General features: G+C 44.4%; 1 protein-coding gene across 1 annotated transcript in view; it reads left to right on the forward strand.

Moving 5' to 3' along the window:
• The window catches only part of LOC135528795 (neutrophil cytosol factor 4-like), a 44,435-nt gene that overhangs the window by 5,562 nt on the left and 13,873 nt on the right, over positions 1 to 25,000 (forward strand). Inside the window, exons 5-7 of the mRNA XM_064957854.1 lie at positions 14,631 to 14,729; positions 23,416 to 23,585; positions 23,698 to 23,763. Coding sequence (XP_064813926.1) covers positions 14,631 to 14,729; positions 23,416 to 23,585; positions 23,698 to 23,763 — 335 coding nt within the window. The remainder of the gene's footprint in view (positions 1 to 14,630; positions 14,730 to 23,415; positions 23,586 to 23,697; positions 23,764 to 25,000) is intronic.

Raw genomic sequence — 25,000 nt, forward strand, 5'->3', positions numbered from 1 at the left:
CTATCTATCGATCTATCGATCTGTCGATCTGTCGATCTGTCGATCTGTCGATCTGTCGATCGAGCTGAGGTAGGCGTACAATATTGTAAAACTGTTGCTTTGGTTACGGTCTTCACGCTTACCCACACAACCCAAACCCTGTCAGGATAACGCAACATGTTACCATAACCACCACATAAACAAGCAACCATGTAACATTGTGATCAATGACAGTTAGCATGTTGTTTGAAGTTACCACAGTACAGGGTCATATGAAGGACAGCCCCTCCACACACACAACACACAATCAACAATATACATCAACATACACTACTGGTCAAAAGTTTTAGAACACCTACTCATTTAAGTGTTTTTCTTTATTTTTACTATTTTCTACAGTGTAGAAGACTTTAGAGACTTTAAAACTATGAAATAACACATGGATTCATGTAGTAACCAAAAAAGTGTTAAACAAATCAAAATATATTTTATATTTGAGATTCTTCAATAGCCACCCTTTGCCTTGATGACAGCTTTGCACACTTCTGGCATTCTCTCAACCAGCTTCACCTGGAATGCTTTTCCAGCAGTCTTGAAGGAGTTCCCACTTATGCTGAGCACTTGTTGGCTTTTCTGACTCATCCCATACCATCTCAATTTGTTGGAGGTCGGGGGATTATGGAGGCCAAGTTATCTGATGCAGAACTCCATCACTCTCCTTCTTGGTAAAACAGCCCTTCCACAGCCTGGAGGTGTGTTGGGTCATTGTCCAGTTGAAAAACAAATGATAGTCTCTCTAAACCCAAATCAGATGGGATGGCGTATCGCTGCAGAATGCTGTGGTAATCATGCTGGTTAAGTGTGCCTTGCATTCTAAATAAATCACAGACAGTGTCACCAGCAAAGCACCATCACACCATAACACCACCTCCTCCATGCCTTACGGTAGGAAATACACATGGGGAGATCATCCGTTCACCCACACCGCATCTCACAAAGACACTGCGGTTGGAACCAAAAATCTCCAATTTGGATTCCAGACCAAAGGGCACATTTCCACTGGTCTAATGTCTGTTGCTCGTGTTTCTTGGCCCAAGCAAGTCTCTTCTTATGATTTGTGTCCTTTAGTAGTGGTTTCTTTGCAGCAATTTGACAATGAAGGCCTTATTCACACAGTCTCCTCTGAACAGTTGATGTTGAGATGTGTCTGTTACTCATTTATTTGGGCTACCTTGTCACAACACCAGTGATTGGCTCAAACGCATTAAGAAGCAAAGAAATTCCACAAATTAACTTTTAAGAAGGTACACCTGTTAATTGAAATGGATTCCAGGTGACTACCTCATAAAGCTGGTTGAGAGAATGCCAAGTGTGTGCAAAGCTGTCATCAAGGCAAAGGGTGGCTATTTCAAGAATCTCAAAAATTTGTTTAACACTTTTTTTTGGTTACAACATGATTCAATATGTGTTATTTCATAGTTTTGATGTCTTCACTATTATTCTACAAGGTATAAAATAGTAAAAATAAAGAAAAACCCTTGAATGAGTAGGTGTTCTAAACCGTTTGACCGGTAGTGTAGATCTGTTTGGTTTCTAGCTGAAGAATTGACTAGTCTCTCTATAGATCTATTTGTGACTGGAAAGGACCTAATGGAGTCATTAACGGGGTTAAACAGAGGTTGTTTCTCCACCCCCCTGAGTCTGTGACTCCGTTGCCTCTGAGAGTGGTTTCTCATTCTGTTTTGCTCCTTTAATCCTCTACTGTCTTTCTCCTCTCTCCACTCTTTCCATCCATCCTCTGTCATGCTCTCTCCTTCATTTTCTCCCTCACTTTATCATATTTTAGCATTAAAACCCACCCTATTTTTCTTCATCCTTTCATGTCTCTTTCCAAGGCTACCTTCATCCCTCGCTCCCGTCATCTTTCCTTGGGAGAGGTTTGTCTTTCTTTCTTTTAGTTCTCCCTGTTCTCATTCTGGTCATGCCAGAGAGATAGAGAGGAAACATGAAAGAAAAACACCATGTAAATTCTACTGCTGTCTTAACTGGACTGGGGAGGGAGATAAGGGGTGTGTGTGTGTGTGAGGGTGGGGATAGGTTAGTGTGTGTGTGTGTGAGGGTGGGGATAGGTTAGTGTGTGTGTGTGAGGGTGGGGATAGGTTAGTGTGTGTGTGTGTGTGTGTGTGTTAGGTGGGGATAGGTTAGTGTGTGTGTGTGTGTGTGTGTGTGTGAGGGTGGGGATAGGTTAGTGTGTGTGTGTGTGTGTGTGTGGTGTGTGTGTGTGAGGGTGGGGATAGGTTAGTGTGTGTGTGTGTGTGTGTGTGTGTGTGTGTGTGTGTGTGTGTGTGTGTGTGTGTGTGTGTGTGTGTGTGTGTGTGTGTGTGTGTGTGTGTGAGGGTGGGGATAGGTTAGTGGGTGTGTGTGTGTGTCTACTCTTGAGGACCTGGTCTAAAGTGGCCGTCAGTGGTCGTTTGAAATCCTTGCAGAGAAAATGTCTTTTAGTCTTTACACATTGCACAATCTCTGTTAGAAGAGTTAAACCCCCCCCCCCCACACACACACAGATTCCATAATGTCAGTAAAGACTGTTCTGACAGTGGGATGATGACTCTCTTCTGGACTGTAGGTTATATACAGCCAGGTCACACAAGATCCACTGCCAAATTAGACCATCCAGGTTTAACAGGACGTAAAAAGAAAATATGACTTCAAAACTGTCCACTAGGAGCAACGGTGAGCACTATTACCATCAAGTTGTCTTGGGTTTTGCTATGGTGTTGTGGGCGGGGATGGCGGACGGGCGGCTCCGAGGGTCACGTGTTTAATCCCAGTGATAGGACCTTGTTTATTTATTTTAGTTTTAACCCCTTAACCCTTAACACTATCCGTTAACCATTGGGAATTATTGCCTCAACTTAACTTTCGAAATTTGACATTTATGGACAAGGGTTTGGATGTCTACAGTAAGACTGTGAGAGCTTGTTGTTTAAATAAGGTGTGTGTGTGTGTGTGTCGTATCACTCAGTTTTAAAGCTTCACTAACAACAGTTAAAGGAGACCAGTACTTTAGCTTGGGACATGGTCAAATGTACTGCATCTCTCACACACATTCTCTCAACTCCCCTCTGTCTCTCACACACACACACACACACACACACACACACACACACACACACACACACACACACACACACACACACACACACACACACACACACACACACTCATTCTCCCCTCCCCTCTCTGTCACACACACACTCATTCTCCCCTCCTCTCTCTGTCACACACACTCATTCCCCCTCCCCTTTCTGTCACACACAGTACAGAGAACCGTAAACTCACAGTCCTCTCTGCCCACACCATAGTTATTATAGTTTATCCATCCCTCTCAGCACTGTGCGTGTGTGCGTGTGCGCGTGTGTGTGGTTGAGTGCTTCAGACTGTTATCTGCGTTTGGTCATGTGAACTGAAGTGTCCAGTAAATGTAATCTAAACTATGGTCAATGACCCGACGTGGAGATGGATGGCACTAATCACACATTTGACTTGTGTTGTCCAGTTTAGTGTTAGCGCTACAGGCAATGAGCCATAGGGATGCGCTAGCTAATGTTAGCGTTGTTACCCAGTCGAGGCGATGGGCCATAGGGATGCACTAGTAGCTAGCGTTAGCTAAGCCAGTCGTAGTCAGAATAAGAGGGTGAGGTTTGTCTTTTGTCTTTGACAGTGCAAAAGATGACAGAGGGAGAGAGTTGTGTTCAGGTGTAGTCATGTCTTGATGTCTTGAATTAAGTTTCATTTTTGGCAGAATGCCTCTAGATTTGGTTGCTGTGTCAATGGCACAGTTTGGTTATTAACTATTTAAGTGGGTACAGGACACACACACACACACACACACACACACACACACACACACACACACACACACACACACACACACACACACACACACACAACCAGGTGCCCTGCTCCTCAAGGGCACCATTTATATCCTCCCATGATCCTTCACTTCACCCAAGCCAACCATGAAGTGGGTCATCCAATTAAGACAAAACAGAAAAACTCCCTCCCTATTGGCTAGCTGTGTTAAACGAGCTGAATGCATTCATTAAGTTATGGGTCGTTAAGAGTGGAATTGGAACATGTGACTCCTCCCATTGGTGAGGTGACCCTAGGGCCATAGCTATATTGTTAGATCAGGTTTTAATCAGTCCCTCCTGTTCTCCATGTGTCTATATCTAGACTAGGTGTACTACTTTAGACCAGGGCCCATAAGGCAGGTCTATATGTGTCTATAGTTGGATTAGATGCACTACTTTAGACCAGGGCCCATAAGGCACCCTAGATCTCCATGACTCTATAGTTAGACCACTAGGTCTAGTCTGACACTATCCCCCTGGCTCCTTAACCCTAGAGCCATGACTCTATAGTTAGACCACTAGGTCTAGTCTGACACTATTCCCCTGGCTCCTTAACCCTAGAGCCATGACTCTATAGTTAGACCACTAGGTCTAGTCTGACACTATTCCCCTGGCTCCTTAACCCTGGAGCCATGACTCTATAGTTAGACCACTAGGTCTAGTCTGACACTATCCCCCTGGCTCCTTAACCCTAGAGCCATGACTCTATAGTTAGACCACTAGGTCTAGTCTGACACTATTCCCCTGGCTCCTTAACCCTAGAGCCATGACTCTATAGTTAGACCACTAGGTCTAGTCTGACACTATCCCCCTGGCTCCTTAACCCTAGAGCCATGACTCTATAGTTAGACCACTAGATCTAGTCTGACACTATTCCCCTGGCTCCTTAACCCTAGAGCCATGACTCTATAGTTAGACCACTAGATCTAGTCTGACACTATCCCCCTGGCTCCTTAACCCTAGAGCCATGACTCTATAGTTAGACCACTAGGTCTAGTCTGACACTATTCCCCTGGCTCCTTAACCCTAGAGCCATGACTCTATAGTTAGACCACTAGGTCTAGTCTGACACTATCCCCCTGGCTCCTTAACCCTAGAGCCATGACTCTATAGTTAGACCACTAGGTCTAGTCTGACACTATTCCCCTGGCTCCTTAACCCTAGAGCCATGACTCTATAGTTAGACCACTAGGTCTAGTCTGACACTATTCCCCTGGCTCCTTAACCCTAGAGCCATGACTCTATAGTTAGACCACTAGGTCTAGTCTGACACTATTCCCCTGGCTCCTTAACCCTAGAGCCATGACTCTATAGTTAGACCACTAGGTCTAGTCTGACACTATTCCCCTGGCTCCTTAACCCTAGAGCCATGACTCTATAGTTAGACCAGGTGTTAATCAGTCCTCTGGGGAAGCTGAATCTCGATCGCAGGTCTACGTGACCCTTGGGCCACATTTCTATAGTTTGATTCGGCACCCTAGACTGGCACCCTATTCCCTTGTGCACTACTTTAGACAACGGGGCGGCAGGGTAGCCTAGTGGTTAGAGCGTTGGACTAGTAACCGGAAGGTTGTGAGTTCAAACCCCCAAGCTGACAAGGTACAAATCTGTCGTTCTGCCCCTGAACAGGCACTTAACCCACTGTTCCCAGGCCTTCATTGAAAATAAGAATGTGTTCTTAACTGACTTGCCTAGTTAAATAAAGGTAAAAAAATAAATAAATGAATAAATAAATAAATAAATAAAAAACAAGGCAGGTCTATATGTGTCTAGAGTTGGATTAGGTGCACGACTTTAGACCAGGGCCCATAAGGCAGGTCTATAAGTGTCTATAGTTGGATTAGGTGCACTACTTTAGACCAGGGCCCATAAGGCAGGTCTATATGTGTCTATAGTTGGATTAGGTGCACTACTTCAGACCAGGGCCCATAAGGCAGGTCTATAAGTGTCTATAGTTGGTTTAGGTGCACTACTTCAGACCAGGGCCCATAAGGCAGGTCTATAAGTGTCTATAATTGGATTAGGTGCACTACTTCAGACCAGGGCCCATAAGGCAGGTCTATATGTGTCTATAATTGGATTAGGTGTACTACTTCAGACCAGGGCCCATAAGGCAGGTCTATATGTGTCTATAGTTGGATTAGGTGCACTACTTCAGACCAGGGCCCATAAGGCAGGTCTATATGTGTCTATAGTTGGATTAGGTGCACTACTTTAGACCAGGGCCCATAAGGCAGGTCTATAAGTGTCTATAGTTGGATTAGGTGCACTACTTCAGACCAGGGCCCATAAGGCAGGTCTATATGTGTCTATAGTTGGATTAGGTGCACTACTTTAGACCAGGGCCCATAAGGCAGGTCTATATGTGTCTATAGTTGGATTAGGTGCACTACTTTAGACCAGGGCCCATAAGGCAGGTTTATATGTGATACTCTGACAGCACTTTTGTCAACATCCTACAAACACTTCACAAGCTCAGGTCTCTGTCGTCCTCGACTCCGTCTGACCGGAAATACCAGGCCTGGATAGTAACCCCACAGGAGATGGAGGGAGATGAGACCTGAAGAAGGGAGAGGTTGAGTTGAGGGATTGTGGGTGTGGGGGAGGGGTTGGTTGGTGGGTGGATGTGGGCGAGGGGTTGGTTGTTTGGTGGGTGGGTGGGTGTGGGCGAGGGGTTGGTTGGTGGGTGGGTGTTGGGGAGGGGTTGGTTGGTGGGTGGATGTGGGCGAGGTGTTGGTTGTTTGGTGGGTGGGTGGGCGTGGGGGAGGGGTTGGTTGTTTGGTGGGTGGGTGGGTGTGGGGGAGGGGTTGGTTGGTGTGTGTGTGTGTGTGGGGGGGGACGCGGATTGGTTGGTTGAGGGATGGTGCGCGTGTGTGTGTGTGTGTGTGGGGGGGGGGATCTTTTTGAATTGTGACAGGTATGGACTTGGATGAACCAGGTGTGTGTGCCGTGCCCGTATGCCTCATCATTCTCATCTAAGTAAAACCCACACACGCTCATTCGGAATCTCACTGTGTGTGTGTTTCACAGTGTATCACACACTCACCTTTTCTGATCTTCTCTGCTAAATATAGATCCCCAATCACACTCTACAGTCAGCTCCTGTGTTAATGTTAATAGCAGATAATATCATCTCTCTGTAATTCATCTGTGTGTGGTACACTGTTCCACACTGATTTACACAGAGATTGATGAATAGATAATGGAGGGAGAGAAGGGGAAGGGGTGAGAGAGACGGAGAGAGGGGGGGAAGGGATGAGAGAGAGGGCGAAGGGGTGAGAGAGACGGAGAGAGAGGGGGAAGGGGTGAGAGAGTGGGGGAAGGGGTGAGAGATGGAGATAGTGGGGGAAGGGGTGAGAGAGCGGGGGAAGGGGTGAGAGATGGAGAGAGAGGGGGAAGGGGTGAGAGAGATGGAGAGAGAGGGGAAAGGGGTGAGAGAGATGGAGAGAGAGGGGGAAGGGGTGAGAGAGATGGAGAGAGAGGGGGAAGGGGTGAGAGAGAGGGGGAAGGGGTGAGAGAGATGGAGAGAGAGGGGGAAGGGGTGAGAGAGAGGGGGAAGGGGTGAGAGAGATGGAGAGAGAGGGGGAAGGGGTGAGAGAGATGGAGAGAGCGGGGGAAGGGGTGAGAGAGAGGGAAGGGGTGAGAGAGATGGAGAGAGAGGGGGAAGGGGTGAGAGAGAGGGGGAAGGGGTGAGAGAGATGGAGAGAGAGGGGAAAGATGGAGAAAGAGTAGGGATATCAAATCAAATTTTATTTGTCACATACACATGGTTAGCAGATGTTAATGCGAGTGTAGCGAAATGCTTGTGCGTCTAGTTCCGGCCATGCAGTAATATCTACCAAGCAATCTAACCTAACAATTTCACAACAACTACCTTATACACACAAGTGTAAAGGAATGAATAAGAATATGTACATATAAATATATGGATGAGCGATGGCCGAACGGCATAGGCAAGATGCAGTAGATGGTATAGAATGCAGTATATACATATGAGATGAGTAATGTAGGGTATGTAAACATTATATAAAGTGGCATTGTTTAAAGTGGCTGGTGGTATATTTATTACATCAATTTTTCCATTATTAAAGTGCCTGGAGTTGAGTCAGTATGTTGGCAGCAGCCACTCAATGTTAGTGATGGCTGTTTAATAGTCTTTGAGATAGAAGCTGTTTTTCAGTCTCTCAGTCCCAGCTTTGATGCACCTGTACTGACCTCGCCTTCTGGGTGGTAGTGGTGTGAACAGGCAGTGGCTCGGGTGGTTGTTGTCCTTGATGATCTTTATGGCCTTCCTGTGACAACGGATGGTGTAGGTGTCTTGGAGGGCAGGTAGTTTTCCCCCGGTGATGCGTTGTGCAGACCTCACTACCCTCTGCAGAGCCTTCCGGTTGTGGGCAGAGCAGTTGCCGTTCCAGGCAGTGATACAGCCCGACAGGATGCTCTCGATTGTGCCTCTGTAAAGGTTTGTGGGTGTTTTTGGTGACAAGCCGTGCCTTCTTCACCACGCTGTCTGTGTGGGAGGACCATTTCAGTTTGTCCGTGATGTGTACACCGAGGAACTTAAAACTTTCCACCCTCTCCACTACTGTCCCGATGTGGATAGGGGGCTGCTCCCTCTGCTGTTTCCTGAAGTCCACGATCATCTCCTTTGATTTGTTGTCATTGAGTGTGAGGTTATTTTCCAGACACCACACTCCGAGGGCCCTCACCTCCTCCCTGTAGGCCGTCTTGTCATTGTTGGTAATCAAGCCTACCACTGTAGTGTTGTCCAGTGTTGAGGGGTGGAGATGTTGTTTCCTACCCTCACCATCTGGGGGCGGCCCATCAGAAAGTCCAGGACCCAGTTGCACAGGGCGGTTCGAGACCCAGGGTCTCAAGCTTAATGACGAGTTTGGAGGGTACTATGGTGTTAAATGCTGAACTGTAGTCAATGAACAGCATTCTTACATAGGTATTCCTCTTGTCCAGATGGGTTAGGGCAGTGTGATGGCGATTGCGTCGTCGGTGGACCTATTTGGGCGGTAAGCAAATTGGAGTGGGTCTAGGGTGTCAGGTAGGGTGGAGGTGATATGGTCCTTGACAAGTCTCTCAAAGCACTTCATGATGACGGAAGTGAGTGCTATGGGGCGGTAGTCGTTTAGCTCAGTTACCTTAGCTTTCTTGAGAACAGGAACAATGGTGGCCCTCTTGAAGCATGTGGGAACAGTAGACTGGTATAGGGATTGATTGAATATGTCCGTAAACACACCAGCCAGCTGGTCTGCGCATGCTCTGAGGACTCCGCTGGGGATGCCGTCTGGGCCTGCTGCCTTGCGAGGGTTAACATGTTTAAACGTTTTACTCACGTTGGCCGCAGTGAAGGAGAGCACACAGGTTTTGGTAGCGGGCCGTGTCAGTTGGCACTGTATTGTCCTCAAAGCGAGCAATGCATTTGTTTAGTTTGAGCAAGACATTGTGGTCCGCGACGGGGCTGGTTTTTCTTTTGTAGTCCGTGGTTGACTGTTGACTGTTGACTGTAGACTGTAGGATGGAGTGATAGAAAGAGAGCTGGAGAGAGAGGAAGGGAAACAACTAACGAGGGTGTGTTTGTGTGAGTGAGTGTGAGAGGGCGCTTAGGAGATTCCTATCTCAACTTTTTCCATACCCTGTGTTTATTGGGAGAGAATGTTGCTTTTCCAGCCAGGTCGTTCAAGATTGACTTTGAAGTTGGGTTTCTATCCATGTCCTGAGGATGTTGGGAAATGCCTTCAAAACGGGTCACTAGGGGAAACGAGCACTTGAGCATCAAGTCGTCTCATGACTCTGGATCAGATGGGGAAAGGGGGGATACCTAGTCAGTCGTACAATGCCTTCAACTGAAATGTGTCTTCCGCATTTAACCCAACCCCTCTGAATCAGAAAGGTGCAGGGGGCTGCCTTAATCGACATCCACGTCTTCGGCGCCCAGGGGGTTGACTGCCTTACTCAGGGGCAGAACAACATATTTTTACCTTGTCAGCTCGGGGATTCGATCCAGCAACCTTTTGGTTACTGGCCCAACGCTCTAACCACTGGAAGGTTGCGTGTTCAATCCCAGTGGGGGGGTGTTTCTAACCCCATCCCAAACCTTAACCCTTACCTTAACCATTTAGAATGAGTGACTGAATGTAACCCTTACCTTAACCAGTAGAATGAGTGACTGAATTTAACCCTTACCTTAACCAGTAGAATGAGTGACTGAATGTAACCCTTACTGTAACCATTTAGAATGAGTGACTGAATTTAACCCTTACCTTAACCATTTAGAATGAGTGACTGAATGTAATTCTTACCTTAAACATTTAGAATGAGTGACTGAGCTTAACCCTTACCTTAACCATTTAGAATGAGTGACTGAATTTAACCCTTACCTTAACCATTTAGAATGAGTGACTGAATGTAACCCTTACCTTAAACATTTAGAATGAGTGACTGAACTTAACCCTTACCTTAACCATTTAGAATGAGGGACTGAATTTAACCCTTACCCTTACCAGTAGAATGAGTGAGTGAATTTAACCCTTACCTTAACCATTTAGAATGAGTGACTGAGCTTAACCCTTACCTTAACCATTTAGAATGAGTGACTGAATTTAACCCTTACCTTAAACATTTAGAATGAGTGACTGAACTTAACCCTTACCTTAACCATTTAGAATGAGGGACTGAATTTAACCCTTACCCTTACCAGTAGAATGAGTGACTGAATTTAACCCTTACCTTAACCATTTAGAATGAGTGACTGAATTGAACCCTTAACTTCTAAATGTGACTTTTGGAGAAATGGAGCGATACAGAGCAGCAGGAGAAAAACACTTTGAAATGACATTTGGAGAAGTGGATGAACGTGTAATTCTGCAGTGAGACTGTGAGAGCTTGTTGCTCTTACACACACACACACACACACACACACACACACACACACACACACACACACACACACACACACACACACACACACACACACACACACTAGAGATTTGGCATGTCTCTAGGATCACTCAGATTGTAATGAATTGTCAGGTTATCAGGCATCGCATACACTAATGTCCAAAAGTAAGTGGACACCTGCTCGTTGAACATCTCATTCCAAAATCATGGGCATTAATATGGAGATGGTCTCCCCTTTCCTATTACAGCAGCCTCCACTCTTCAGGGAGGCTTTCCAATAGATGTTGGAACATTGCTGAGGGGACTTGCTTCCATTCAGCCAAAAGAGCATTAGTGAGGTCGGGCACTGATGTTGGGTGATTTAAGCATTTTTGTATATAAAGTGTATGTACAGTACTCCAGGGTGCAAAACTGACTCAAGATCAGCATCTAAGGGAATGTTACCCTACACCAGGGTAGACAACCCTGTTCCTGGAGTGACACAGGTACTGCAGGATTGTGTTCCAACTAGGCACCACATCCTACAAACTGACCAACTGAGCTAAATGTAAAAACATGAAGGGCCTGTAGCACAACAAGGCTGCTCCAGATACCACTCACTGTACATTTACATTTACATTTAAGTCATTTAGCAGATGCAACAGTAGCTATTATACTATACTACAGGGTTTGTCTCGCCCCCCCCCCCCCCACACACACACATACACTGCTCCTCACACTCCCACAACTTAACACCCTCTCTCTCTCACTCACTCACTCACTCACTCACTCACTCACTCACTCACTCACCTCTCTCTCTCTCTCCTCTTTCACTCACTCACTCCTCTCTTTCACTCACTCACTCACTCACTCACTCACTCACTCACTCACTCACTCACTCACTCACTCACTCCTCTTTCACTCACTCTCTCTCACTCACCACCACTCACCACTCACTCACTCACTCACTCACTCACTCACTCACTCACTCACTCACTCCTCTTCACTCACTCCTCTTCACTCACTCTCTCTCACTCACTCACTCACCACCACTCACCACTCACTCACCACCACCACCACCACCACCACCACCACCACCACACCCTCACTCACTCACCACTCACTCCTCTCTTTCACTCACTCTCTCTCTCACTCATTCCTCTCTTTCACTCACTCACACACTCACTCACTCACTCACCTCTCTCTCTCTCTCCTCTCTTTCACTCACTCACTCCTCTCTTTCACTCACTCACTCACTCACTCACTCACTCACTCACTCACTCACTCCTCTTTCACTCACTCTCTCTCTCTCTCACTCACTCACTCCTCTCTTTCACTCACTCTCTCTCTCTCACTCATTCCTCTCTTTCACTCACTCACACTCACTCACTCACTCACTCCTCTCTTTCACTCACTCACTCCTCTCTTTCACTCACTCACACTCACTCACTCACTCACTCACTCACTCACTCACTCACTCACTCACTCACTCACTCACTCACTCCTCTCTTTCTCTCTCTCTCTTTACTCTCACTCTCTTCGCTTTCTCTCTCTCTCTCTCTCTCTTCACTTTCTCTCAACTCTCTCTCTCTCTTCGCTTTCTCTCTCTCTCTCTTCGCCTTATCTCTCTCTCTCTTTTAGCTTTCTCTCTCTCTCTGTCTCTCTCTGTCTCTCTCTGTCTCTCTCTGTCTCTCTCTCTCTCTCTCCTCTCCATCTCCATCTGTAGTTCTCCTCTTTGTCTTGATATCATCTGTCTCTGTGTCCTTCACTCTCCTCCTCTTCACCTTTACTCCACCCGCCCCTCCATCTCCTACTTGACTGAGCAAAGCTTCAGCAATGTGTGTGTGTGTGTCCACATGCAGGCATGTGTGTATATGTGTGTGTCCTCCTTATCTGTAATAGGTTTGTTTATTACCTGTCCCCAGATGCCCTGTTAGCGCAGTACAGCAGTAATACTAATGTAGGAACACACACACACACACACACACACACACACACACACACACACACACACACACACACACACACAATACATTAGTATTGTTAATGTAGGATGAAAGAGCTGAAGGTGTGGTCACTCTTTATGTTACTAACCATCATTAAACTACTCTTTATGTTACTAAGCATCATTAAACAGGTGATTAACTACTCTTTATGTTACTAACCATCATTAAACAGGTGATTAACTACTCTTTATGTTACTAATCATCATTAAACAGGTGATTAACTACTCTTTAATATCAGGCAGTTGTGTGGAGGAAAAGATATCCTGCTTCTTACCATATTGTTTCTCATTAGTGCCCGTCAAATACCACGGAGGGGTGTAAAGTGACTGTACAGTGTTATCCGTTTTACCACATGTCCTACATTATCATGACTCAGCTCAAAGCCACACTATAAAATACACGATCATGACTCAGCTCAAAGCCACACTATAAAATACACTATCATGACTCAGCTCAAAGCCACACTATAAAATACACTATCATGACTCAGCTCAAAGCCACACTATAAAATACACTATCACGACTCAGCTCAAAGCCACACTATAAAATACACTATCACGACTCAGGTCAAAGCCACACTATAAAATACACTATTATGACTCAGCTCAAAGCCACACTATAAAATACACTATCACGACTCAGCTCAAAGCCACACTATTAAATACACTATCACGACTCAGCTCAAAGCCACACTATAAAATACACTATCACGACTCAGCTCAAAGCCACACTATTAAATACACTATCACGACTCAGCTCAAAGCCACACTATAAAATACACTATCACAACTCAGCTCAAAGCCACACTATAAAATACACTGTCACGACTCAGCTCAAAGCCACACTATAAAATACACTATCACGACTCAGCTCAAAGCCACACTATTAAATACACTATCATGACTCAGCTCAATGCCACACTATAAAATACACTATTATGACTCAGCTCAAAGCCACACTATAAAATACACTATCATGACTCAGCTCAAAGCCACACTATAAAACACACTATCACGACTCAGCTCAAAGCCACACTATAAAATACACTATCATGACTCAGCTCAAAGCCACACTATAAAATACACTATCATGACTCAGCTCAAAGCCACACTATAAAATACACTATCATGACTTGCTTTTAACCCTTTCAAGTGTGTTATTTTTTTAGCTCTTTTTCCACATTCTCTCCATCAGTTTTCTAGTACTTTATACTTGTCCGCTTTTACGCACCCCCTGCATCTCTCCTCTCCCATCCACCCACACACACGCACGCACACACGCACACACGCACTCACTCACACACGCACGCGCGCACACACGCACTCACACATGCACTCACACTTGCCCACTCGCTAAGCGCTCAGCTCTCTCTCGTCTCTCTTAGCTGTGTGCCTGTCCGATCCCACGCGTTGTGCAGCATTAGGAGTAGGAGTGTTGTCGAGTGATTTCCTGCACTATGAAGATCTGCTCTAGTCACAAACAAAACCACTTATGTCCCGTTTCATCCCTTCAGAGCCCGTCTCCCTGACTCACACCAGTATCCTGTTCTCTCTTTCTCTGTACTCCTTTAGGATCCCTCTTTCTTTCTCTCATCCCTCGCTCCTGGCACTTGTTCCCCTCTTGTCTTCTGCTGATTGCTGTCCCGTTCACTCTCTCTCTCTCTCTCACACTCACTTCATCAACAGACAAGTAAAATGAGTCACTCTTACCTGTTCGGTTTCTCAGTCTTCTCTCTTTGTCTGTCTCTCTCTTTCTCTCCCTTTCTCTCGGTTGATCCTGGTCCGCTGCCTGCTGCGGGCGTGTTTGTGTTCTCCTCCGTGTGTGTGTGTGTGGTTCCCAGGTGGTCTTCGACTTCAGTGGGAGCGGACGACTGGAGCTGAGTATGAAAGCTGGAGAGGTGATCTTCCTTCTGAGGAGAGTTAACACAGACTGGCTGGAGGTGAGCTGCAGGCAAGAGATGGAGGGATGGGAGGGTGGGAGGAATAGAGTGGAGGGAGGGATGGAGGAGGAGAGGGAGGGATGGAGGAGGAGGAGAGGGAGGGATGGGAGGGTGGAGGGATAGAGTGGAGGGATAGAGTGGAGGGATAGAGTGGAGGCATAGAGGGGAGGGATAGAGTGGAGGGATGGAGGAGAGGGAGGGATGGAGGAGATGGAGGAGAGGGAGAGATGAGGAGGAGGAGAGGGAGGAATGAGGGGGGGTTGAGGAGGAGGAGTGGGAGGGATGGAGGGATGGAGGAGGAGGAGAGGGAGGGATGGGAGGGTGGAGGGATAGAGTGGACGGATAGAGTGGAGGGATGGAGAGGGAGGGATGGAGGAGAAGAGGGAGGGATGGAGGAGGAGAGGGAGGGATGGAGGAGGAGGAGAGGGAGGGATGGGAGGGTGGAGGGATAGAGTGGAGGGATAGAGTGGAGGGATAGAGTGGAGGCATAGAGGGGAGGGATAGAGTGGAGGGATGGAGGAGAGGGAGGGATGGAGGAGATGGAGGAGAGGGAGAGATGAGGAGGAGGAGAGGGAGGAATGAGGGGGGTTGAGGAGGAGGAGTGGGAGGGATGGAGGGATGGAGGAGAGGAGGAGAGGGAGGGATGGGAGGGTGGAGGGATAGAGTGGACGGATAGAGTGGAGGGATGGAGAGGGAGGGATGGAGGAGAAGAGGGAGGGATGGAGGAGGAGAGGGAGGGATGGAGGAGAGGGAGGAATGAGGGGGGTTGAGGAGGAGAAGTGGGAGGGATGAGGAGGAAGAGGAGAGGGAGGGATGGATAGAGGAGGAGGAGAGGGAGGGATGGATGGAGGAGGTGGAAGAGGAGAGGGGGGATGGAGGAGAGGGAGGGAGAGAGGAGGGGAGGGATGGAGGAGGGAGAAATGGAAGAGGAGAGGAGTGAATAGAGGGGAGGGATGAGGAGGAACGGTGGGAGGAGAGAGAGATGTGGAGTGAGGAGAAGGGAGGGGGGGAGATGGATGGGCACTAGGAGTGAGGGAGAGAAGAGAATGAGTGAGAAAGAGGGTGGCGAGAGAGAGGGAGACTAGAGAGTTAATGAGAAAGAGGGTGGATAGAGAAAGGGGCAACCAGTGAAGAACAAACACCATTGTAAACCCATATTTATGCTTATTTTTTTCCCTTGTGTACTTTAACCATTTGTATATTGTTACAACACTGTATATATACATAATATGACATTTAATATGACATGTCTTTATTGTTTTGAAACTTCTGTATGTGTAATGTCTACTGTTATTTTCTATTGTTTATTTCACTTTAGTATATTACCTATCTCACTTGCTTTGGCAATGTTAACACATGTTTCCCATGCCAATAAAGCCCCTTGAATTGAATTGGAATGGAGAGAGAGAGAGAGAGAGGGGGAAGAGGTGAGAGAGAGAGGGATGATGAGAGAGAGATTTTTATTTTACCTTTATTTAACCAGGTAGTGTTATAGTGTGTAGTGGTAGTGTAATAGTGTGTACTGTGGTAGTGTTATAGTGTGTACTGTGGTAGTGTTATAGTGTGTACTGTGGTAGTGTTATAGTGTGTACTGTGGTAGTGTTATAGTGTGTACTGTGGTAGTGTTATGGTGTGTACTGTTATAGTGTGTACTGTGGTAGTGTTATAGTGTGTACTGTGGTAGTGTTATAGCGTGTACTGTGGTAGTGTTACAGTGTGTACTGTGGTAGTGTTATAGTGTGTACTGTGGTAGTGTAATAGTGTGTACTGTGGTAGTGTTATAGTGTGTACTGTGGTAGTGTTATAGTGTGTACTGTTATAGTGTGTACTGTGGTAGTGTTATAGTGTGTACTGTGGTAGTGTTATAGTGTGTACTGTGGTAGTGTTATAGTGTGTACTGTTATAGTGTGTACTGTGGTAGTGTTATAGTGTGTACTGTGGTAGTGTTATAGCGTGTACTGTGGTAGTGTTACAGCGTGTACTGTGGTATTGTTATAGCGTACACTTTGGTAGTGTTATAGTGTGTACTGTGGTAGTGTTATAGTGTGTACTGTGGTAGTGTAATAGTGTGTACTGTGGTAGTGTTATAGTGTGTACTGTGGTAGTGTTATAGTGTGTACTGTGGTAGTGTAATAGTGTGTACTGTGGTAGGGTTATAGTGTGTAATGTGGTAGTGTTATAGTGTGTACTGTGGTAGGGTTATAGTATGTACTGTGGTAGGGTTATAGTGTGTACTGTGGTAGGGTTATAGTGTGTACTGTGGTAGGGTTATAGTGTGTACTGTGGTAGTGTTATAGTGTGTACTGTGGTAGTGTTATAGTGTGTACTGTGGTAGTAATAGTGTGTACTGTGGTAGTGTTATAGTGTGTACTGTGGTAGTGTTATAGTGTGTACTGTGGTAGTGTTATAGTGTGTATTGTGGTAGGGTTATAGTGTGCAATGTGGTAGTGTTATAGTGTGTACTGTGGTAGGGTTATAGTATGTACTGTGGTAGGGTTATAGTGTGTACTGTGGTAGGGTTATAGTGTGTACTGTGGTAGGGTTATAGTGTGTACTGTGGTAGTGTTATAGTGTGTACTGTGGTAGTGTTATAGTGTGTACTGTGGTAGGGTTATAGTGTGTACTGTGGTAGTGTTATAGTGTGTACTGTGGTAGTGTTATAGTGTGTAGTGGTAGTGTTATAGTGTGTACTGTGGTAGTGTTATAGTGTGTACTGTGGTAGTGTTATAGTGTGTACTGTGGTAGTGTTATAGTGTGTACTGTGGTAGTGTTATAGTGTGTAGTGGTAGTGTTATAGTGTGTACTGTGGTAGTGTTATAGTGTGTACTGTGGTAGTGTTATAGTGTGTACTGTGGTAGTGTAATAGTGTGTACTGTGGTAGTGTTATAGTGTGTACTGTGGTAGTGTTATAGTGTGTACTGTGGTAGTGTAATAGTGTGTACTGTGGTAGGGTTATAGTGTGTACTGTGGTAGTGTTATAGTGTGTACTGTGGTAGGGTTATAGTATGTACTGTGGTAGGGTTATAGTGTGTAATGTGGTAGTGTTATAGTGTGTACTGTGGTAGGGTTATAGTATGTACTGTGGTAGGGTTATAGTGTGTACTGTGGTAGGGTTATAGTGTGTACTGTGGTAGGGTTATAGTGTGTACTGTGGTAGTGTTATAGTGTGTACTGTGGTAGTGTTATAGTGTGTACTGTGGTAGCAATAGTGTGTACTGTGGTAGTGTTATAGTGTGTACTGTGGTAGTGTTATAGTGTGTACTGTGGTAGGGTTATAGTATGTACTGTGGTAGTGTTATAGTGTGTACTGTGGTAGTGTTATCGTGTGTACTGTGGTAGTGTTATAGTGTGTAGTGGTAGTGTTATAGTGTGTACTGTGGTAGTGTTATAGTGTGTACTGTGGTAGTGTAATAGTGTGTACTGTGGTAGGGTTATAGTGTGTAATGTGGTAGTGTTATAGTGTGTACTGTGGTAGGGTTATAGTATGTACTGTGGTAGGGTTATAGTGTGTACTGTGGTAGGGTTATAGTGTGTACTGTGGTAGGGTTATAGTGTGTACTGTGGTAGTGTTATAGTGTGTACTGTGGTAGTGTTATAGTGTGTATTGTGGTAGTAATAGTGTGTACTGTGGTAGTGTTATAGTGTGTACTGTGGTAGTGTTATAGTGTGTACTGTGGTAGTGTAATAGTGTGTATTGTGGTAGGGTTATAGTGTGTAATGTGGTAGTGTTATAGTGTGTACTGTGGTAGGGTTATAGTATGTACTGTGGTAGGGTTATAGTGTGTACTGTGGTAGGGTTATAGTGTGTACTGTGGTAGGGTTATAGTGTGTACTGTGGTAGTGTTATAGTGTGTACTGTGGTAGGGTTATAGTATGTACTGTGGTAGTGTTATAGTGTGTACTGTGGTAGTGTTATAGTGTGTACTGTGGTAGTGTTATAGTGTGTAGTGGTAGTGTTATAGTGTGTACTGTGGTAGTGTTATAGTGTGTACTGTGGTAGTGTTATAGTGTGTACTGTGGTAGTGTTATAGTGTGTACTGTGGTAGTGTTATAGTGTGTACTGTGGTAGTGTTATAGTGTGTACTGTGGTAGTGTGGTATAGTGTGTACTGTGGTAGTGTTATAGTGTGTACTGTGGTAGTGTTATAGTGTGTACTGTGGTAGTGTTATAGTGTGTACTGTGGTAGTGTTATAGTGTGTACTGTGTGTAGTGTTATAGTGTGTACTGTGGTAGTGTTATAGTGTGTACTGTTATAGTGTTATAGTGTACTGTGGTAGTGTTATAGTGTGTACTGTGGTAGTGTTATAGTGTGTACTGTGGTAGTGTTATAGTGTGTTCCTGTGGTAGTGTTATAGCGTACTGTATAGTGTTATAGTGTGTACTGTGTACTAGTGTGGTAGTGTTATAGTGTGTACTGTGGTAGTGTTATAGTGTGTAGTAGTGTTATAGTGTGTACTGTGGTAGTGTTATAGTGTGTACTGTGGTAGTGTTATAGTGTGTACTGTGGTAGTGTTATAGTGTGTACTGTTATAGTGTGTACTGTGGTAGTGTTATAGTGTGTACTGTGGTAGTGTTATAGTGTGTACTGTGGTAGTGTTATAGTGTGTACTGTTATAGTGTGTACTGTGGTAGTGTTATAGTGTGTACTGTGGTAGTGTTATAGCGTGTACTGTGGTAGTCTTACAGCGTGTACTGTGGTATTGTTATAGCGTACACTTTGGTAGTGTTATAGTGTGTACTGTGGTAGTGTTATAGTGTGTACTGTGGTAGTGTAATAGTGTGTACTGTGGTAGTGTTATAGTGTGTACTGTGGTAGTGTTATAGTGTGTACTGTGGTAGGGTTATAGTGTGTACTGTGGTAGGGTTATAGTGTGTACTGTGGTAGGGTTATAGTGTGTACTGTGGTAGTGTTATAGTGTGTACTGTGGTAGTGTTATAGTGTGTACTGTGGTAGTAATAGTGTGTACTGTGGTAGTGTTATAGTGTGTACTGTGGTAGGGTTATAGTGTGTAATGTGGTAGTGTTATAGTGTGTACTGTGGTAGGATTAGAGTATGTACTGTGGTAGGGTTATAATGTGTACTGTGGTAGGGTTATAGTGTGTACTGTGGTAGGGTTATAGTGTGTACTGTGGTAGTGTTATAGTGTGTACTGTGGTAGGGTTATAGTGTGTACTGTGGTAGTGTTATAGTGTGTACTGTGGTAGTGTTATAGTGTGTACTGTGGTAGTGTTATAGTGTGTACTGTGGTAGTGTTATAGTGTGTACTGTGGTAGTGTTATAGTGTATACTGTGGTAGTGTTATAGTGTGTACTGTGGTAGTGTTATAGTGTGTACTGTGGTAGTGTTATAGTGTGTACTGTGGTAGTGTTATAGTGTGTACTGTGGTAGTGTTATAGTGTGTACTGTGGTAGTGTAATAGTGTGTACTGTGGTAGTGTAATAGTGTGTACTGTGGTAGTGTTATAGTGTGTACTGTGGTAGTGTTATAGTGTGTACTGTGGTAGTGTAATAGTGTGTACTGTGGTAGTGTAATAGTGTGTACTGTGGTAGTGTTATAGTGTGTACTGTGGTAGTGTTATAGTGTGTACTGTGGTAGTGTAATAGTGTGTACTGTGGTAGTGTAATAGTGTGTACTGTTGTAGTGTTATAGTGTGTACTGTGGTAGTGTTATAGTGTGTACTGTTATAGTGTGTACTGTGGTAGTGTTATAGTGTGTTCTGTGGTAGTGTTATAGCGTGTACTGTGATATTGTTATAGTGTGTACTGTGGTAGTGTAATAGTGTGTACTGTGGTAGTGTGATAGTGTGTACTGTGGTAGTGTTATAGTGTGTAGTGTGGTAGTGTTATAGTGTGTACTGTTATAGTGTGTACTGTGGTAGGGTTATAGTGTGTACTGTGGTAGGGTTATAGTGTGTACTGTGGTAGTGTTATAGTGTGTAGTGGCAGTGTTATAGTGTGTACTGTGGTAGTGTTATAGTGTGTACTGTGGTAGTGTTATAGTGTGTACTGTGGTAGTGTTATAGTGTGTTCTGTGGTAGTGTTATAGCGTGTACTGTGGTAGTGTTATAGCGTGTACTGTGGTAGTGTAATAGAGTGTACTGTGGTAGTGTAATAGTGTGTACTGTGGTAGTGTTATAGTGTGTACTGTGGTAGTGTTATAGTGTGTACTGTTATAGTGTGTACTGTGGTAGGGTTATAGTGTGTACTGTGGTAGGGTTATAGTGTGTACTGTGGTAGTGTTATAGTGTGTAGTGGTAGTGTTATAGTGTGTACTGTGGTAGTGTTATAGTGTGTACTGTGGTAGTGTTATAGTGTGTACTGTGGTAGTGTTATAGTGTGTACTGTGGTAGTGTTATAGTGTGTTCTGTGGTAGTGTTATAGCGTGTTCTGTGGTAGTGTTATAGCGTGTTCTGTGGTAGTGTTATAGCGTGTACTGTGGTAGTGTTATAGCGTGTACTGTGGTAGTGTAATAGCGTGTACTGTGGTAGTGTAATAGCGTGTACTGTGGTAGTGTAATAGCGTGTACTGTGGTAGTGTTATAGTGTGTACTGTGGTAGTGTTATAGTGTGTACTGTGGTAGTGTAATAGTGTGTACTGTGGTAGTGTTATAGTGTGTACTGTGGTAGTGTTATAGTGTGTACTGTGGTAGTGTAATAGTGTGTACTGTGGTAGTGTTATAGTGTGTACTGTGGTAGTGTTATCGTGTGTACTGTGGTAGTGTTATAGTGTGTACTGTGGTAGTGTTATGGTGTGTATTTAAACTGACTTGCCTGGTTAATAGAGAGGAGTCTCTCTATTAATTCACCTCTCTCTATTAATCCACCCCTCTCTGTTAATCCCCCTCTCTCTATTAATCTACCTCTCTGTTAATCCATCTCTCTATTAATCCTCCTCTCTCTATTAATCCTCCTCTCTCTATTAATCCTCCTCTCTCTAGTAATCCTCCTCTTTCTATTAATCCAGCTCTCTATTAATCCACCTCTCTCTATTAATCCTCCTCTCTTTATTAATCCTCCTCTTTCTATTAATCCACCTCTCTATTAATCCACCTCTCTCAATTAGACCACCTCTCTATTAATCCACCTCTCTCTATTAGACCACCTCTCTATTAAACCACCTCTCTCTATTAGACCACCTCTCTATTAGACCACCTCTCTATTAGACCACCTCTCTATTAATCCACCTCGCTCTATTAATCCACCTCTCTCTATTAATCCACCTCTCTCTATTAATCCACCTCTCTATTAATCCACCTCTCTCTATTAATCCACCTCTCTCTATTAATCCACCTCTCTCTATTAATCCACCTCTCTATTAATCCTCCTCTTTCTATTAATCCACCTCTTTCTGTTAATCCACCTCTCTTTATTAATCCACCTCTCTATTAATCCTCCTCTTTCCATTAATACTCCTCTTTCTATTAATCCTCCTCTCTCTATTAATCCGCCTCTCTCTATTAATCCGCCTCTCTCTATTAATCCGCCTCTCTCTATTAATCCGCCTCTCTATTAATCCGCCTCTCTCTATTAATCCGCCTCCCTCTATTAATCCACCCCTCTCTATTAATCCACCCCTCTCTATTAATCCACCCCTCTCTATTAATCCACCTCTCTCTATTAATCCACCTCTCTATTAATCCTCCTCTTTCTATTAATCAACCTCTCTCTCTTAATCCGCCTCTCTCTCTTAATCCGCCTCTCTCTCTTAATCCGCCTCTCTCTCTTAATCCGCCTCTCTCTATTAATCCTCCTCTCTCTATTAATCCGCCTCTCTCTATTAATCCACCCCTCTCTATTAATCCTCCTCTCTCTATTAATCCTCCTCTCTCTATTAATCCACCCCTCTCTATTAATCCACCTCTCTATTAATCCTCCTCTCTCTATTAATCCACCCCTCTATTAATCCACGCCTCTCTATTAATCCTCCTCTCTCTATTAATCATCCTCTCTCTATTAATCCACCTCTCTCTATTAATCCACCCCTCTCTATTAATCCACCCCTCTCTATTAATCCACCTCTCTCTCTCTATTAATCCACCTCTCTCTCTCTATTAATCCACCCCTCTCTATTAATCCACCCCTCTCTATTAATCCACCCCTTTCTATTAATCCACCTCTCTCTATTAATCCACCTCTCTCTATTAATCCACCTCTCTCTATTAATCCTCCTCTCTCTATTAATCCTCCTCTCTCTATTAATCCACCTCTCTCTATTAATCCACCTCTCTCTATTAATCCTCCTCTCTCTATTAATCCACCTGTCTCTATTAATCCTCCTCTTTCTATTAATCCACCTCTCTATTAATCATCCTCTCTCTATTAATCCACCTCTCTCTATTAATCCACCCCTCTCTATTAATCCACCCCTCTCTATTAATCCACCTCTCCCTCTCTATTAATCCACCTCTCTCTATTAATCCTCCTCTCTCTATTAATCCTCCTCTCTATTAATCCTCCTCTCTCTATTAATCCACCTCTCTCTATTAATCCACCCCTCTCTATTAATCCACCCCTCTCTATTAATCCACCCCTCTCTATTAATCCACCTCTCTCTCTCTATTAATCCACCTCTCTCTCTCTGTTAATCCACCTCTCTCTCTATTAATCCACCTCTCTCTATTAATCCACGTCTCTCTCTCTCTCTCTCTCTCACACTTCCTCTCTCTCTCACTTCCACTCTCTCTCAGGGCACGGTGAGCAATCGAACAGGTATCTTCCCAGAATCCTTTGTGAAGATCATTAAGCCCCTCCCAGAGAGTGACTCTGATGGCGAGAGCGGTGGCGCTTCAGGTAAAGGGGCGGGGTCTTACAGCTGCCTGCGCTGCTACCTGCTCACACCCCAGGGCGTCGACACCAGGTATCCCAGTTAATAATGTATTGGTGTGACTGTATGTATCCCAGTTAATAATGTATTGGTGTGACTGTATGTATCCCAGTTAATAATGTATTGGTGTGACTGTATGTGACAGGGATGTGTGTGTTGAAGAAGATATCTCCACCCAGCCATCATACAAAGAACTATTGGCACGCATGAGGTAAGATACCAGACACATCCCACTGCTGAATCAACTCCACTCTTCACTACATATCTGTTACTCATCTGATATTCTCCTCTTCACTACATATGTTACTCATCTCATATTCTCCTCTTCATTACATATCTGTTACTCATCTGATATTCTCCTCTTCACTACATATCTGTTACTCATCTGATATTCTCCTCTTCACTACATATGTTACTCATCTCATATTCTCCTCTTCATTACATATCTGTTACTCATCTGATATTCTCCTCTTCACTACATATCTGTTACTCATCTGATATTCTCCTCTTCACTACATATCTGTTACTCATCTGATATTCTCCTCTCCATTGAAATTTCCTCAGGTCAATAAGAATGTGCTTTATTGTCCACAGTACACACTATTACACTACCACAGTACACACTATTACACTACCACAGTACACACTATTACACTACCACAGTACACACTATTACACTACCACAGTACACACTATAACACTACCACAGTACACACTATAACACTACCACAGTACACACTATAACACTACCACAGTACACGCTATAACACTACCACAGTACACACTATAACACTACCACAGTACACACTATAACACTACCACAGTACACACTATCACACTACCACAGTACACACTATAACAGTACACACTATAACACTACCACAGTACACACTATAACACTACCACAGTACACACTATTACACTACCACAGTACACACTATAACACTACCACAGTACACACTATTACACTACCACAGTACACACTATTACACTACCACAGTACACACTATAACACTACCACAGTACACACTATTACACTACCACAGTACACACTATTACACTACCACAGTACACACTATAACACTACCACAGTACACACTATTACACTACCACAGTACACACTATTACACTACCACAGTACACACTATAACACTACCACAGTACACACTATAACACTACCACAGTACACGCTATAACACTACCACAGTACACACTATAACACTACCACAGTACACACTATAACACTACCACAGTACACACTATCACACTACCACAGTACACACTATAACAGTACACACTATAACACTACCACAGTACACACTATAACACTACCACAGTACACACTATTACACTACCACAGTACACACTATAACACTACCACAGTACACACTATAACACTACCAAAGTGTACGCTATAACACTACCACAGTACACGCTATAACACTACC

This window comes from Oncorhynchus masou, unplaced genomic scaffold (genome assembly GCF_036934945.1).
Source record: "Oncorhynchus masou masou isolate Uvic2021 unplaced genomic scaffold, UVic_Omas_1.1 unplaced_scaffold_1035, whole genome shotgun sequence".
NCBI lineage: Eukaryota > Metazoa > Chordata > Actinopteri > Salmoniformes > Salmonidae > Oncorhynchus > Oncorhynchus masou.